The 18,067-nt window shown below is 35.6% G+C and overlaps 1 protein-coding gene across 2 annotated transcripts in view; it reads right to left on the reverse strand.

The window, feature by feature from the left end:
* The window catches only part of hipk2 (homeodomain interacting protein kinase 2), an 89,077-nt gene that overhangs the window by 50,148 nt on the left and 20,862 nt on the right, over window positions 1-18,067 (reverse strand). For both annotated transcript variants that reach the window (XM_058088230.2, XM_058088229.2), the window contains exon 2: window positions 13,456-14,584. In XM_058088230.2, the coding sequence (XP_057944213.2) occupies window positions 13,456-14,584 (1,129 nt within the window). The remainder of the gene's footprint in view (window positions 1-13,455; window positions 14,585-18,067) is intronic.

Consider the following 18,067-nt stretch of genomic DNA (forward strand, 5'->3'; position numbering starts at 1 on the left):
AATAAAATAAAATAAAATAAAATAAAATAAAATAAAATAAAATAAAATAAAATAAAATAAAATAAAATAAAATAAAATAAAATAAAATAAAATAAAATAAGAATAAAGGAAGTGAAACACTGTTTTTGGCTTTTTAATGCATGACACTATGTAGGGAGGGGAAGAGAAAGGGATAAAAAATAAAATAAAATAGAATAAAATAAAATAAATAAAAGAAAAAGAAAAAGAAAAAAGAAAAAAAAAGAATAAAGGAAGTGGAAATGAAACACTGTTTTGGGCTTTTTAATGCATGACACTATATATATAGGGAGGGGAAGAGGAAAGGATAAAAAATAAAATAAAATAAAATAAAATAAAATAAAATAAAATAAAATAAAATAAAATAAAATAAAATAAAATAAAATAAAATAAAATAAAATAAAATAAAATAAAATTAAAAAGAAAAAAGAATAAAGGAAGTGGAAGTGAAACACTGTTTTTGGCTTTTTAATGCATGACACTATGTAGGGAGGGGAAGAGGAAGAGATTAAAAAAATAAAATAAAATAAAATAAAATAAAATAAAATAAAATAAAATAAAATAAAATAAAATAAAATAAAATAAAATAAAATAAAATAAAATAAAATATTTTTTTTTAAAAAAAGAAAAAAGAATAAAGGAAGTGAAACACTGTTTTGGCCTTTTTAATGCATGACACTATGGGGAGGGGAAGAGGAAGGGATAAAAAATAAAATAAAATAGAATAAAATAAAATAAATAAAAGAAAAAGAAAAGAGAAAGTAAAAAAAGAATAAAGGAAGTGGAAATGAAACACTGTTTTTGTCTTTTTAATGCATGACACTATGTAGGGAAAATTAAATCAAAATAAATCAAAATAAAATAAAATAAAATAAAATAAAATAAAATAAAATAAAATAAAATAAAATAAAATAAAATAAAATAAAATAAAATAAAATAAAATAAAATAAAATAAAAATAAAGGAAGTGAAACACTGTTTTTGGCTTTTTAATGCATGACACTATGTAGGGAGGGGAAGAGAAAGGGATAAAAAATAAAATAAAATAGAATAAAATAAAATAAATAAAAGAAAAAGAAAAAGAAAAAAGAAAAAAAAAGAATAAAGGAAGTGGAAATGAAACACTGTTTTGGGCTTTTTAATGCATGACACTATATATATAGGGAGGGGAAGAGGAAAGGATAAAAAATAAAATAAAATAAAATAAAATAAAATAAAATAAAATAAAATAAAATAAAATAAAATGTGATTATTTCATTTGAGGTATTTAAAAAAAAATTTTTCTCTCACATACACGCACTATTATTCCCACATTTTGCCTCCATTATTAACGGACATTGCATAGGAAAAACAAACTAAGCTCCAATCCCGATTCTGGGAATACCAGAGTGTAAATGGATGAGAACAATAAAGTTTTTTCAAAGGTATGCTACCAGATGGTAGAATCCGCAATGCATGCACTTCATTAATGTGAGTCGGTGCAGCCGAGGAAACAAACATGGCTGCTGCGAGACGTCCTTGGGTCCACGCGAGACAGAAACCCAGAGCCGGTCTGAAGGACTGACAACGGGCCTTGAGCCGCGCTTGATCTATAACCGAGGGCGGCGGCGGCGGAATCGAACACGCTCACTCTGTCTAACCTAAATGTTCATTCAAAGGCTTCATCTCTCCCTGAAGCGAGACTCCATGCCCTCTATCTGTCTGCCCGAGAGTCTGAGTCCAAGTCTGTCCGGCTCTTTGTAGGTCGGATCTATCCACTTTTCCAACGCGCCGCATGGCTGCATGAACCGATGTGCGAGTCGCTGACCGTGTCCTGGAAATCTAATCACCCCGGCACAGTTGAACGCTCGTGTTGTGTTTGTGTTTATACACGCAGATGTGAATGCAGCTGTGCAAACAGCCACTTTATGTCGTAGGGAATCGAACAAAATATATGGACACTTTGAATGTGAGTATTTTGCAGCCGGGAACAGGAGCGGTGAGGCTCGCCTGAGTCAAAACCGTGACGACAAACCCGCTGAAGTCATCTTCAATTGATCAACCTCGTAATTCCTTCATCACACATGTTGTCGGTCTCTCTCGAAAAAAAATTAAGAGGCTTTCAAGTCATCATTTAGTCCTCTTGGTATGGTCCAGAGGTCCTCCGTTACAAGTTTCAGTTTTTCTAATAATAAAAAAAAATCTAATTAATCCATTCTAGAAAACCAAAACACTGACTTCATCACACATGTTGTCGGCCTCTCTCGAAAAAAATTAAGAGGCTTCCAAGTAATCATTTAGAACAGACCGAAAACTCGTATGCTACACTTAGTCCAGCCTTTTGAACCGCGATCCCGATTAGACCGCTTTCTTTCCTCAGCGGAAAAGCATCCCAACAGGACCCGCTATTGACCGCATCCACCGCGGGGAGGGAGCGGGTCAATGCAACACAGAGCAGGGGACCATTTTGGACCACTTAACTATAATCAGTAAATGCACCACGGTCACAATTAGCGCCGGGTCACCCTGAAAGCCCCCTTTGGCTTTGCCCACAGCTCTGCCTGTATTTTATTGTTCTCCGCAGGAAGCCCACCCAAGCTTCAAAATGGTACTCGCCACTTTGCTTCAATCAACACGACTTTTGTGGTTCGAGGGACATTTGCCATTGGCTGAATACACAAATTAGGAATCTTGCTGCTTAGCGTGTTTGTGTCGTATGAATGGCGAGTGCAGCGTTCAGGGACTCATGCATATTTAATTTAATTTAATTTAATTTAATTTAATTTAATTTAATTTAATTTAATTTAATTTAATTTAATTTAATTTAATTTAATTTAATTTAATTTAATTTAATTTAATTTAATTTAATTTAATTTAATTTAATTTAGTATGGAATGGTAATGGTTTTATTTAATTTGAACATGCATCAAATTACAATTGAGTGCATCCCATAATATGTTCCCAGTTCCACATGTCCAAAAGGAGTAGGAAGAAGCAAAGCTTATTAAATCCTACCCCTCCATCTGGTACTTTTACAATCAGTAACTGTTACATTTGTTCACTTCCTGCTTTCCTAACATAGTTGAAGTTGTTTTTATTTATTTTTAAAATTAAATTAAATTAAATTAAATTAAATTAAATTAAATTAAATTAAATTAAATTAAATTAAATTAAATTAAATTAAATTAAATTAAATTAAATTAAATTAAATTACAGTTGCGTGCATCCCATAATCAGTTCCCAGTTCCACATGTCCAAAAGGAGTAGGAAGAAGCAAAGCTTATTAAATCCTACCCCTCCATCTGGTACTTTTACAATCACTAACTGTTACATTTGTTCACTTCCTGCTTTCCTAACATAGTTGAAGTTGTTTTTATTTATTTTTTTAAATTAAATTAAATTAAATTAAATTAAATTAAATTAAATTAAATTAAATTAAATTAAATTAAATTACAGTTGCGTGCATCCCATAATCAGTTCCCAGTTCCACATGTCCAAAAGGAGTAGGAAGAAGCAAAGCTTATTAACTCCTACCCCTCCCTCTGGTACTTTTACAATCAGTAACTGTTACATTTGTTCACTTCCTGCTTTCTTAATAGGGTTTAATTTTTTTGTTTTAATTTAATTTAATTCCTAATATAGTTTAAGTTGTTTTTATTATATTTTATTTTATTATTATTTTATTTTAATATTATTAATTATTATTTTATTTATTTTTATTAATTTGTTGGCATATTTTTGTCATATTTTGAGGTGATATGACCATACTATTTATACTATACACTATTATACTATATTATACTGTTATACTACTATATTATATTATACTGTGGGGTGATATATAGCATCATAATGCTAGCGCCGCCGCCCAGTTTGCCCCCCACTGATTATAACAAAAAGAGACATTTCATGACTTTGCTTTGATGCCCCAAATGTGGCAATGTTGATTTTAGCAGTGAAACAGGAAGTGCAAGACTTCCCTGGCATTGAACGCCATTGCTTATCTGCAATGGTGATTCCTAAATGAATGAATTTGCACATCATAAAACACCCTGGCCCTGTTCGGAATTCTAACCTGTTTAATATTTAACCACAATCCAACAAGAGTCATTATTTTCCCAAACAAATTATGCCTGAAGACAAAACCGACGCAATCCGATACAACGGCGATACGTTCCGTCACCGGGCGCCATTACTCATTTTGAATTATTCATCAAGCCAGACTGGATTTGCTTCGTTTTATGAATGGTCCTTCCTGCAACACAATCTTCAGAGCCTGTCCAAGTCCAGAAAAGACGTTTTTATGAGAAGCTGTTCTGGTTCATCCTGACGCCCACACCCCCGCACCCCAGGGGGCTCCACACGGCACGTTTGCGGTTCAAAAGGTCAGATAAGAAAGAAATGAAAGTGTGCGCCCATGTGTATGTTTATGTCAGCAGATGGATGGGCAGACATGGCCGACCAGTGGTGTCCACAGTGCAGGCGGGGGGCCATTTGTGGCCCCAACCAACAACAAAAATGGAAAAATCAGCAGTAATTTAGAATACATTTATAATTAATTTAGAATTAATTTACAATTTAGAATTAATTTAGAATTAATTTACAATTTAGAATTTAGAATTAATTTACAATTTAGAATTAATTCCAAATTCATTTAGAATAAATTTAGAATTCATTTAGAATTTAGAATTAATTTACAATTTAGAACTAATTTAGAATTAATTTACAATTTAGAATTAATTTAGAATTAATTTACAATTTAGAATTTAGAATTTAGAATTAATTTACAATTTAGAATTAATTCCAAATTCATTTAGAATAAATTTAGAATTCATTTAGAATTTAGAATTCATTTAGAATTCATTTAGAATTCATTTAGAATTAATTCAGAATAAATTTAGAATTAACTTATAATTAATTTAGAATAAATTTAGAATACATTTATAATTAATTTACAATTTAGAATTTAGAATTTAGAATTAATTTACAATTTAGAATTAATTTAGAATTAATTTACAATTTAGAATTTAGAATTTAGAATTAATTTACAATTTAGAATTAATTCCAAATTCATTTAGAATAAATTTAGAATTCATTTAGAATTTAGAATTCATTTAGAATTCATTTAGAATTCATTTAGAATTCATTTAGAATTAATTCAGAATAAATTTAGAATTAACTTATAATTAATTTAGAATAAATTTAGAATACATTTATAATTAATTTAGAATTTAGAATTAATTTAGAATTAATTTAGAATTTAGAATTAATTTAGAATTTAGAATTAATTTAGAATTAATTTAGAATTAATTTAGAATTTAGAATTAATTTAGAATTTAGAATTAATTTAGAATTTAGAATTAATTTAGAATTTAGAATTAATTTAGAATTAATTTAGAATTTAGAATTAATTTAGAATTTAGAATTAATTCAGAATTAATTTAGAATTAATTTAGAATTTAGAATTCATTTAGAATTAATTTAGAATTAATTCAGAATAAATTTAGAATTAACTTATAATTAATTTAGAATAAATTTAGAATAAATTTAGCATAAATTTAGAATTAATTTAGAATAAATTTAGAATTAATTTAGAATTAATTTAGAATTAATTTAAAATTATTTAAAATTAATTTAGAATAAAATCAAACAATAGAGAAAAAAGTTGTAATCTACAGAAAGAAAATATTTTATTTGACATGAATAACATCATGAAGAAAAATAATTTTGAAAAACAAGAAATCATTTTTTTCCTGAAAAAAATATCCTGAGAATAATGACATTATTTCTTTAATCTGCAAATGTATTGCAAAAAAATTATTATGCTTTTTAAAATTACAACCTTATCTTTGTACTATTAAAGCTTTTTTCTTCTTGTAATATTACATAATTATTATATTTTTGTAAAAAAAAATATTCTCACATTATTGGAACTTTTTATTGAAAAAAATGACAACAATGTGGAAAGTAGACTTTTTTCGGCCTGATATCAGCATAAAAATATGATATCAGTCGACATCAGTATCAGATTTTTTTCTCAAAAATTTTATTTTAATTTAAAATTGTATTTATTTTATTACTAATATGCCTCATACATTTGTGGTGTGGGCTTATGAAAATGCTCACGCAGAGAAAAATGTTCCCAAAACAAAGATGGGATGTTAAGATTTTGCCATAATGACACCAGAAACACACACACATAAAATCCCAGTTTCTGGAAAAACCTGGAAAAGTCCCAAGCGGGCCGACCATGCCGTCATGTGACTCCATTTTTCTTCGCCAAGTTCATGATGGTACATTCCCGATGTTTAAATATTCATGCGTATTCAAGTATACGGCGGTGCTGGGAAAGACGAGAAAAGGAACAAGGGTGGTGGGGGCTACCCCCTTTTTCTGGAACCTCCCCCCTCAGATGGATGGCGGGCATCCCGGATGGCGGCGAGAGGGTCAGCGGGGCGCCGTATGATTTATTTAAACCCGAGGGCGTCGCTGCCAGTCTGCCGATGACGACAGCCAACCGGCGTGCCCCCGATTCCACAGAAGAAAAGCCTTGGAGTGAAAAGAAAACGTTCCGTGTTCCGTGTTCCGTGTTCGGCGGGAGTTTGAGGGCGGCTTTATATTCACAGAATGTTACCCAACGCCTGCGAGGCTGAACGAGGTCACACCGGCGTGCCCCCCGCCTCAACCGCCGAGGTGAGCCAATCAATACGGCGCGGAGCGACTGCAGGCCCCCGCGTGGGCGGCTCACTTTTATCAAGGCGCCTTAATTTCCGTCAGCCTAATGTCCTGGGAAATGTATGGAAATTGAACCGGGAAAGAGAGAACAAAGACGAGCAGCGTGGATCAGAAACAATCTGGCAAAAACTCACACGAGTCTACGACTGGAGCTAGCATCCAGCTGGATGAAATAATAATCAGCAGTAATTTAGAATAAATTTAGAATTAATTTAGAATTAATTTAGAATACATTTAGAATTAATTTAGAATACATTTAGAATACATTTAGAATACATTTAGAATACATTTAGAATTAATTTAGAATTAATTTAGAATTAATTTAGAATTAATTTAGAATTACTTTGCAATTAATTTAGAATTACTTTAGAATTAATTTAGAAGTTAGAATTAATTTAGAAGTTAGAATTACTTTAGAATTACTTTAGAATTACTTTAGAATTAATTTAGAGGTTAGAATAAATTTAGAAGTTAGAATAAATTTAGAATTAATTCATAATTAATTCATAATTAATTTAGAATTAATTTAGAATTACTTTAGAATTACTTTAGAATTAATTTAGAATTTAGAATTAATTTAGAGGTTAGAATAAATTTAGAAGTTAGAATAAATTTAGAATTAATTCATAATTAATTCATAATTAATTTATAATTAATTTAGAATTACTTTAGACTTACTTTAAAATTTAGAATTAATTTAGAATTTAGAATTAATTTAGAAGTTAGAATTAATTTAGAATTAATTCATAATTAATTTAGAATGAATTTAGAATTAATTTAGAATTAATTTAGAAGTTAGAATTAATTTAGAACTTGGAATTAATTTAAAGGTTAGAATTAATTTAGAAGTTAGAATTAATTTAGAAGTTAGAATTAATTTAAAAGTTAGAATTAATTTAGAATTCGGATTAATTTAGAATTAATTCATAATTAATTTAGAATAAATTTAGAATAAATGTAAAATAAATTTAGAATAAATTTAGAATTAATTTAGAATTAATTTAGAATAAAGTCAAACGACAGAAAAAAAAGTTGTAATCTACTAAGAAAAAATTTTTATTTGACACAAATAACATCACGAAGAGGCTGAAATCAGGATCTGACGAGTGTGTATGTTGTGTTGCATATGCTTTTACTAGCGCTTGTTAATTAGCCGCGCCCGCTACACGTCTCCTGGATGCTGGCTGCTCTGCGGAGACTCGTGCAAGCGTTGCCCAGAGGCACATTAGAAATGAAAGAGGTTATTAGGATTCTGTCATGCATACTAAGGTGTTATGAGTGTCATAAAGACGGCGCGGTTGTGGATACAGCGAGCCTTAATTAGCATTTTAGGGGTCTTGAGGTTGCATGCCAGGTACTAGCTAGCTAGCTAGCTAGCTGTAGCAACACAGTGGATCATCGCCTACTCATCATTCGGTGCTCACGACTCTGTTTAGAACTTCTTATTGTATTATTTTTATTTGTGGGAAAATCCATTCATCACACAGCCACTTAACACTCAAAAGGAAGACCCAAGAAATATACAAACAAGCACCAATACGAGCTTAAAATGAAAAATGTGGCATAAAAAATTGATGGATGGATGGATGGCGCCGCAAAGGGAAGATAATCCCAAAGGGAGGCTGACGTCATCGCAGATCATTTTTTTTCTTGAAATATATGTAACCTTTCAGTGTATATCAGTGACAGGATTTCCCATCCCGGGAAAATCTAAAGTTAAAGACAAATCCAGCAGGAAGTGAAAGCCCCAAAGTGAAAACGAAAGCGGTAGCACGCCACAGCACTCAAGCAGTCAGGCTGAACATAATGAAGGCTCATCTGCATAAGTAATCATGTGCCACTCGCTTGAGGGGGGGTTGGGGGGGGGGGTGCATTTCCAACGCCACGCCGCATCCTCTCACGCACACGCCACCTGTCCCAAAAACAGCACCGCCGCCATGCTTTTCATCTCCGCTTTGCAGCGGCCTGCATCCTGACGCTGAGCTAGCACATCTCTGGCACGTACGCAACACATCAACAGACGCTTCACCGCGCAGTGACTAACACGCGGCGATGTATTACGATGCCCCCCCACCCCCCACCCCCCGCCATGATGGAACGCTTTGCTGTGGGAGCGGCGGGCCGACCGACCAATAAGCAATCAAATGGGGGCTCTCATGGAAACATATACATATACATATTTCAGCACTTATTAAGGCGGCAACGTATACACCTGGGGGGGGGGATTAGAGGGGTGAAAGATGCTAGCATCAGCTAGCAACTGTCTTAGCCAGGATAGCTAAGATGATAAATATACAAGTAATACACAGTTAGATGTAGATCACTTAAAAAAAAAAAATAATAATAATAATATACACATACATATTTTTTTCAACATGATACTACTAAAATTATGTTAAATGTTTTCATAACATTTATTCTCTGAAAATGATTGCAGCAATTTTTGATAATATTAGAATTTTCCCCCAAACTATAAAAAAAATATTTCAAAATGATGCTAGTAAAATTATGTTATTTCTCTTATTTCTCTCTAAAAAACATTATATATATATATATGTATTTTTTTTATTATTTTATAACATATATATATATATTTTTTCAACATTATGATACTAAAATTATGTTAATTTTCTTCATAACATTTATTCTCTGAAAATGATTGCAGCGATTTTTGATAATATTAGAATTTTCCCCCAAACTATAAAAAAATATATACTTAAAAAAAATATATTTCAACATGATGCTACTAAATTATGTTATTTCTCTTATTTCTCTCTAAAAACATTATATATATATGTATTTTTTTTATTATTTTATAAAATATATATATATATTTTTCAACATGATGATACTAAAATTATGTTAATTTTCTTCATAACATTTATTCTCTGAAAATGATTGCCGCGATTTCTGATAATATTAGAATTTTCCCACAATTTTTTTTTAATATTTCAAAATGACGTTACTAAAATTATGTTATTTCTGTTCATAACATTTATTCTCAGAAAATGATTGGCATTAGAATATGGCTTTTTCAAATTCATATTTTGATTTATTATTTAAGATTTTTCCCAAAACAAAAAAATATATATAATTTTTTTTATTATTTTATAAAATATATAAATATATATATATGTTTTTTAACATGATGCTACTAAAATTATGTTAATTGTCTTCATAACATTTATTCTCTGAAAATGATTGCCGCGATTTCTGATAATATTAGAATTTTCCCCCAAATTATATTTAAGAAAAAAAAAATATATATATATACTTTTTTAATATTTAAAAATGATGTTACTAAAATTATGTTATTTCTCTTCATAACATAGAATATGGCTTTTTAAAATTCATATTTTGATTTATTTATTCTCAGAAGATTTTTCCCCAAACTATAAAATAAAAAAAACATATATATATATTTTGTTTTTATTATTTTATAATATATATATATATATATTTTTTTTTTCAACATGATGCTACTAAAATTATGTTAATTGTCTTCATAACATTTATTCTCTGAAAATGATTGCCGCGATTTCTGATCATATTAGAATTTTCCCCCAAATTATATTTAAGAAAAAAAATATATATATATACTTTTTTAATATTTAAAAATGATGTTACTAAAATTATGTTATTTCTCTTCATAACATAGAATATGGCTTTTTAAAATTCATATTTTGATTTATTTAGATTACCATCATTATTTTCCTTTTTCTAACTTTCCTTATAAATCTTCTTTTCGGGACAACTTTGTCTTGTTAAGATTATTTACTATTTCTCATCATGTTTTGACTTTATTCTAGTGGACCACTAACGGCCCCCGGGCCACACTTTGGACACCAATGAAGCGTTTCAATCTTTCATGCTTTCACAAAGCGTACTATTATATCCATGCATGTGCTACATGAATGCAAACGTATATGACTTAAAAGTACGGGAGTTAGTTCAGGAGTTATTATGCCGCCGTTTCATAATGAAGGTTTATTTTCAGGGATGAAGGCAATTTTTGTCTGAAGCCGCCCCGACAATTTCCTGTTCCTCTGCGTAATCCGCACACCTCCGACACGCCGCGAATCTGCTGACGTCGGGTTGTTGTGGATTATCACGAGATTCCGTTCCACCGCGGAGGCTATCAGGTCCCATGCTGGAAATGGCGTCAGAGACTCGGGAGATGGAAACCACTGAATGTTTATTACGTCTCGCTTTCTTCATCGGCTTCTGAGGGATGGCGAAGGACGGCGGACGTACGCAGCGGAGGCAAGACAATAATCCATTTATCTGCTGAGGTGTAAGCTTAATTAGGGAGCTTTGCCCGTTGCGTCATCGGCTATAAGAAACGCGGAACGTTCGGTGCGGAGATAAGATCATTAACCCAGGAAGTTGCAGTGGCGTCGACAACATATCGCTAGCTACTCATGGCGATACATCGCTTCGTCACAAAACACGTCTTCTTAAAGTCGGGAATGCGGATAAAATGCATGCGTGGGCCACGAAAAGAATAAATAAAAAATAAATAAAGAAGGAAAAATTAACCCCTCGGATGGATACATGGATGGATGGATGGATGGATGGATGGATGGATGGATGGATACATGGATGGATGGATGGATGGATGGATGGATGGATGGATGGATGGATGGATGGATGGATGGATGGATGGATGGATGGATGGATGGATGGATGGATACATGGATGGATGGATGGATGGATGGATGGATGGATGGATGGATGGATGGATGGATGGATGGATGGATGGATGGATGGATGGATGGATGGATGGATGGATGGATGGATGGATAGATGGATGGATGGATGGATGGATGGATGGATGGACAATTGATGGATGGATGGATGGATGGATGGATACATGGATGGATGGATGGATACATGGATGGATGGATGGATGGATGGATGGATGGATACATGGATGGATGGATGGATGGATACATGGATGGATGGGCGGATGGATACATGGATGGATGGATGGGCGGATGGATACATGGATGGATGGATGGATGGATGGATACATGGATGGATGGATGGATGGATACATGGATGGATGGATGGATGGATACATGGATGGATGGATGGATGGATACATGGATGGATGGATGGATGGATACATGGATGGATGGGCGGATGGATACATGGATGGATGGATGGATGGATGGATACATGGATGGATGGATGGATGGATGGATGGATGGATGGATACATGGATGGATGGATGGATGGATACATGGATGGATGGATGGGCGGATGGATGGATGGATGGATGGATGGGCGGATGGATACATGGATGGATGGATGGATGGATGGATGGATGGATACATGGATGGATGGATGGATGGATACATGGATGGATGGATGGATGGGCAGATGGATGGACAATTGATGGATGGATGGATGGGCAGATGGATACATGGATGGATGGATGGATGGATGGGCGGATGGATACATGGATGGATGGATGGGCGGATGGATACATGGATGGATGGATGGATGGATGGATGGATACATGGATGGATGGATGGATGGATACATGGATGGATGGATGGGCAGATGGATGGACAATTGATGGATGGATGGATGGGCAGATGGATACATGGATGGATGGATGGATGGGTGGATGGATACATGGCTGGATGGATGGATGGATGGATGGATGGGCAGATGGATACATGGATGGATGGATGGATGGATGGATGGATGGATACATGGATGGATGGATGGATGGATGGATGGATACATGGATGGATGGATGGATGGATGGATACATGGATACATGGGTGGATGGATGGATGGGTAGATGGATGGATGGATGCATGAACGGATGGATGGACGGACCGACAGATACATGGATGGATGGATGGATGGATGGACGGATAGACGAATGGATGGATGAATGGGTGGGTGGATGGGTGAATGGGTGGGTGGGTGATTGGATACATGGATGGATGGATGGATGGATACATGGATGGATGGATGGACAGACAGATGGATACATGGATGGATGGACAGATGCATACATGGATGGATGGATGGGTGGATGGACAGACGGATGGACGGATGGATGGATGGACGAACAGATGGATACATGGATGGATGGATGGACAGACAGATGGACGGATGGATGGATGGACGAACAGATGGATACATGGATGGATGGATGGGTGGATAAAAAGCTCAGGACCAAAGGGAAAAACACATAGAAAAGAAAGTTTCCTGTGGGCCTACACTAGTAATAATAATAATAATAATATCAGCTACCAATATTAGCAAAAATAATAATAATAATAATAATAACCCTCAAGCCAAAGACCACTGACACAAACACATGCACAAAGTACTGCATCAGTTAGTACCACGCAGTATAAAAGTAAATAATACACCCGGCCACCAGTCACCATCTGGCATGAACATGCGGTCATGTGCTTTGGCCAGGCGTGCCCATAAAACCCATGATGGGCACCGTGACTCTGCCACACCTGATCTCGGGGTTGGAGCTCAAGTGTCTCTTTGTGTCAACATCAACACCACCTTAGCTCAAAAACTCTTGGGCTTAAAAGAGAACTAGAAGAAAGGAAGTTCTTGTCAGGGACTCATCTGGTTCTAATGCTAGGGTTCTCTGGTGTGGATTACAGGCACAAAGAACATGCTAGCGTCGTTTATCCCGAACGGTACTTTGGAATTTTAGCAAAGATGCTCAGGAACTCACCTGTAGTATCTGGACTGAAGATACGTGGAGCAGACCGCTTTGGAAACGTGGCTAGCAGAACCAAAGTCAATGACCTTCACCCTGTAGGGTTGCCGAGACGGATCCACTAGCATGATGTTCTCCGGTTTCAGGTCGGCGTGAATCAAACCCAGACTCTTCAGCTTCATGAGCGCCGTCGCCACCTGCTGCAACACGGGTCGGATGTACTTCAACGGGAGCGGACTGAACTTGTTCTGTTTCAGGAAGTCGTACAGGTTCTGCTCCAGCATCTCGAAAACCAGGCACGTGTGGTTCTTGTGCTGGAAGCACTCGTAGGCTCTCACGAAGTTGTAATCGTCGGCGCTTTCCGTGCTGAGACGAGCCAGGATACTGACCTCGATCTGACCCTGACGGGCGTACGACGGGTGGTTTTTAAGGATCTTAATCGCCACGATCTCATTGGTGCCCCTTTTCCAGCACTTGACGACTTGCCCGAAAGTCCCTCGTCCTAAGAATTCCAGAACTTCGTAAGTGTTAGTCATGGAGCAGAGCACCTCATGCTGGACTAGATGGTAGTCGCCTTCGTTGTTGGAACCGCTGTTCTTGGATGTCGCCGTGGAAGCGGCGGTGGCCACGGTAGCCACGGTGGCGCCGCTGGCCGCCCCGTTCTGGATCATCGAAGATGGACCGTGTTCCTCGATGATCTGCACGCTACTGTTGTTGTCGAGTTCCTCGCTTTTACGTTTAAGACCGCATCGCTGGTAGGTGTCGAGGAGACTGACCGTGCTGCGGCGGGTCAGGTTTTGAACCCCGCCGCCGCCGCCGCCACCGTTGCTGCCTCCGCCCCCGCCGCTCAACAAAGACCCGATTCCCCCTGAAGTGCTACTCGCCGATGCGACCACGATGTGGCCTGCGCTGCCTGGGAAAATAAGCGCCGGCTCGAAGGGCAACGCCGAGCCGCCGTTGATACCGAGGGCGCCGCTCAGCGCCGACACGTTCTTGCCGCTGTTGTGGTTGTAGACTTTGTTGTGCGTGCCGTACCCGGTCATATCCCAGTTGCGACTCCGCTCCACCTTCAGTTTCTTCACGCTAAAGAAGGCACTTGTCGGAAGAGCGTGAGGGGAGAACACTTGCACTTGCGAGGCCATACCTGGGTACCAGAGGGCACAAGAGGGGAGGAGCCAAGGAAAAGGAAAGTGAGAGGTTAGGAATTTTCAATGAGTGGTAGGCTACAAGTTTTTAAATAAAGACGGCTCGGGTCAGAGCGGGTCATTAAAACACCGAGCGGATACGCATCAGCATGCTAACCGCGTGAATTAAAAAACCGAAGCAGGGATCAAATCACTTTGGGAAGGAGATGAATACCAATTACTGTTTTACAGCGACTAGTATGGCTTGGACCTCCATGAGCGGCATCAAACATGCTCATCAGCTGATCAAAGGTTGGATGGACGGATGGATTGTAATGGTAATGGTTTTAATTAAATAAAAATTAAATTAAATTAAATTAAATTAAATTAAATTAAATTAAATTAAATTAAATTAAATTAAATTAAATTAAATTAAATTAAATTAAATTAAATTAAATTAAATTAAATTAAATTAAATTAAATTAAATTAAAGTCAACCTTTGATCAGCTGATGAGCAGCCTGTTTGATTGGGTCTCTTGCTTGAGGCCGCTGGGTTCAAAGGTCCAAAAAATAAAAATAAAAATAAAAATAAAAATAAAAAAAAATAAAAAAAATAAAATAAAATAAAATAAAATAAAATAAAATAAAATAAAATAAAATATAATAAAATAAATTAAAATAAAATAAAATAAAATAAAATAAAATAAAATAAAATCAAACAGGCTGCTCATCAGCTGATCAAAGGTTGGATGGGGTGGATTGTAATGGTAATGGTAATGGTAATGGTAATGTTTTGTTTTGTTTTAATTTAATTTAGTCTAATCCCATAATCAGTTTTACTTTTACAATCAGTAACTGTTCACCTCCTGCTTTCCTACTATAGTTTAAGGGTTTTTGTTTTAATTTAATTTAATTTAATTTAATTTAATTTAATTTAATCCCATAATCAGTTCCCATCTGGTACTTTTACAATCAGTAACTGTTAGATTTGTTCACCTCCTGCTTTCCTACTATAGTTTAAGTTTATTTTGTTTTAATTTAATTTAATTTAATTTAATTTAATTTAATTTAATTTAATTTAATTTAATTTAATTTAATTTAATTTAATTTAATTTAATTTAATTTAATAAAGAGTAACTGTTACATTTGTTCACTTCCTGCTTTCCAAATATAATTTAGTTTTTTTTTACTTTATTTTATAAATTTTTGTTTTTTTAATTTTATTTTATAAATTTTTGTTTTTTTAATTTTATTTAATTTTTTGTCAGGTGATATGAGCATCCAATGACATAATGGGTACCATAGTAAGTGTCAATATAGTGATATATACATTTATGGAAACAGGGGGGGTACTGTTTTGCTTCTGCAGAAACATAACAAACCAAAATGATCCTTTCAGTGGATGGGTGCAATTTCCTTTTCCATTTATTGGGACACAATAAGTCACTTTGGTTGGAAGACATTTTAGTTGAGAAAACTCCAAGAGCGGAGGAAAGGGAATTGAACTCTATCTCAACTACAGATCCTGGCGACAACAAAACAAAAGCAAAACTGTGCACTTAAGTCTCGGGAACAACATGCCTCGGAGTAAGGAGAAGCACTTCCAAGCAAACAACTGCCCCAAAATAGTTGCCGTCTTTATCTCCGTCTTTTCCCAAACAGGCTTATTTGTGGCATGGAAATGATTCCGACTGCATGGGGAAGATTATACGGAGCTTGTAGCGGTATTGGGTAAGCCATTGGCGGAGTGTAAACAATGTGAAAGCGTGGAGACTATCCCAGCTGGACTGGTCGCCAGCCAATCACAGGGCACATATAGACAACAAACCATTCACACTCACATTCATACCTATGGACAATTTGGAGTGGCTAATTAACCTAGCATGTTTTTTTTTTGGAATGTGGGAGGAAACCGGAGTACCCGGAGAAAATGCCACGCATGCACGGGGAGAACATGCAAACTCCACACAGAGATGGCTGAGGGTGGAATTGAACTCAGGTCGAATAGCTGTGAGGTCTGTGCTAACCACTCGATCACCGTGCAGCCCGGGTTATAATCCCATCCATGCATTTTCTACTGGAGCCTATCCCAGCTGTCTTAGGGCGAGAGGCGGGGTACACCCTGGACTGGTCGCCAGCCAATCACAGGGCAGGGTTATAGTTATGATGATGATGATTATTATTATTATTCATTTGTTTTCTACTGCTTTTTCATCACGAGGGTCGCGGGGGTGCTGGAGCCTATCCCAGCTGTCTTTGGGCGAGAAGCGGGGTACACCCTGGACTGGTCGCCAGCCAATCACTGGGCAGGGATATAGTTATGATGATGATTATTATTATTATTCATTCATTCGTTTTCTACTGCTTTTTCATCACGAGGGTCGCGGGGGTGCTGGAGCCTATCCCAGCTGTCTTAGGGCGAGAGGCGGGGTACACCCTGGACTGGTGGCCAGCCAATCACAGGGCAGGGTTATAGTGATGATTATGATTATTATTATGATGATTATTATTAGGGCAGGGTTATGATGGTTGTTGTTCTTGTTCTTGTTCTTGTTCTTGTTCTTGTTCTTGTTCTTGTTCTTGTTCTTGTTCTTGTTCTTGTTCTTCTTGTTCTTCTTGTTGTCGTTCTTGTTCTTGTTGTCGTTCTTGTTCTTGTTGTCGTTCTTGTTCTTGTTCTTGTTGTCGTTCTTGTTGTTCTTGTTGTTGTTCTTGTTGTTCTTGTTGTCGTTCTTGTTCTTGTTGTTGTTGTTCTTGTTATTCTTGTTGTTGTTGTTGTTGTTCTTGTTATTCTTGTTGTTGTTGTTGTTCTTGTCGTTGTTCTTGTTGTCGTTGTTCTTGTTGTCGTTGTTCTTGTTGTCGTTGTTCTTGTTGTCGTTGTTCTTGTTGTCGTTCTTGTTGTTCTTGTTGTCGTTCTTGTTGTTCTTGTTGTCGTTCTTGTTGTTCTGGATGTTTCTTGTTGTTCTTGTTGTTCTTGTTGTTCTTGTTGTTCTTGTTGTTCTGGATGTTTCTTGTTGTTCTTGTTGTTCTTGTTGTTCTTGTTGTTCTTGTTGTTCTTGTTGTTCTTGTTGTTCTTGTTGTTCTTGTTGTTCTTGTTGTTCTTGTTGTTCTTGTTGTTGTTCTTGTGATTATGATTATTATTATGATGATGCTGATTATTATTATTCAATGCTAAATTGCGTATTTTAACAACATCCTCCATTTTTGGTCACGTTTCAGCTATCTGTCCGGTCATCTGGTTTTAGTCCTAATGCCGCAGGATTGGGAATTGCGGTGAACATTAGCGGGCTCGCAGTAAGCCTGACATGTTTAGCAGCTCACGTAGCATCTCCATGGCGTATGAACCCACGTTACGTGAATGTTCTCCGCATGAGGAACCACATATACTTTTTCCCGTTGTGTTGGTATGAATTGTCCGGCATGGTAATGAAGAACGTCCGTGAGGCTATTAGGGGCAAGCAAGGCTCTTTGCTAATCACATAAGCTCTGAAGGCCAGATGTCACT

Source organism: Doryrhamphus excisus, linkage group LG6 (assembly GCF_037039965.1).
Source record: "Doryrhamphus excisus strain RoL-2023G ecotype Guam linkage group LG6, RoL_Dexc_Guam_v1.1, whole genome shotgun sequence".
In the NCBI taxonomy this organism is placed as follows: Eukaryota; Metazoa; Chordata; class Actinopteri; order Syngnathiformes; family Syngnathidae; genus Doryrhamphus; species Doryrhamphus excisus.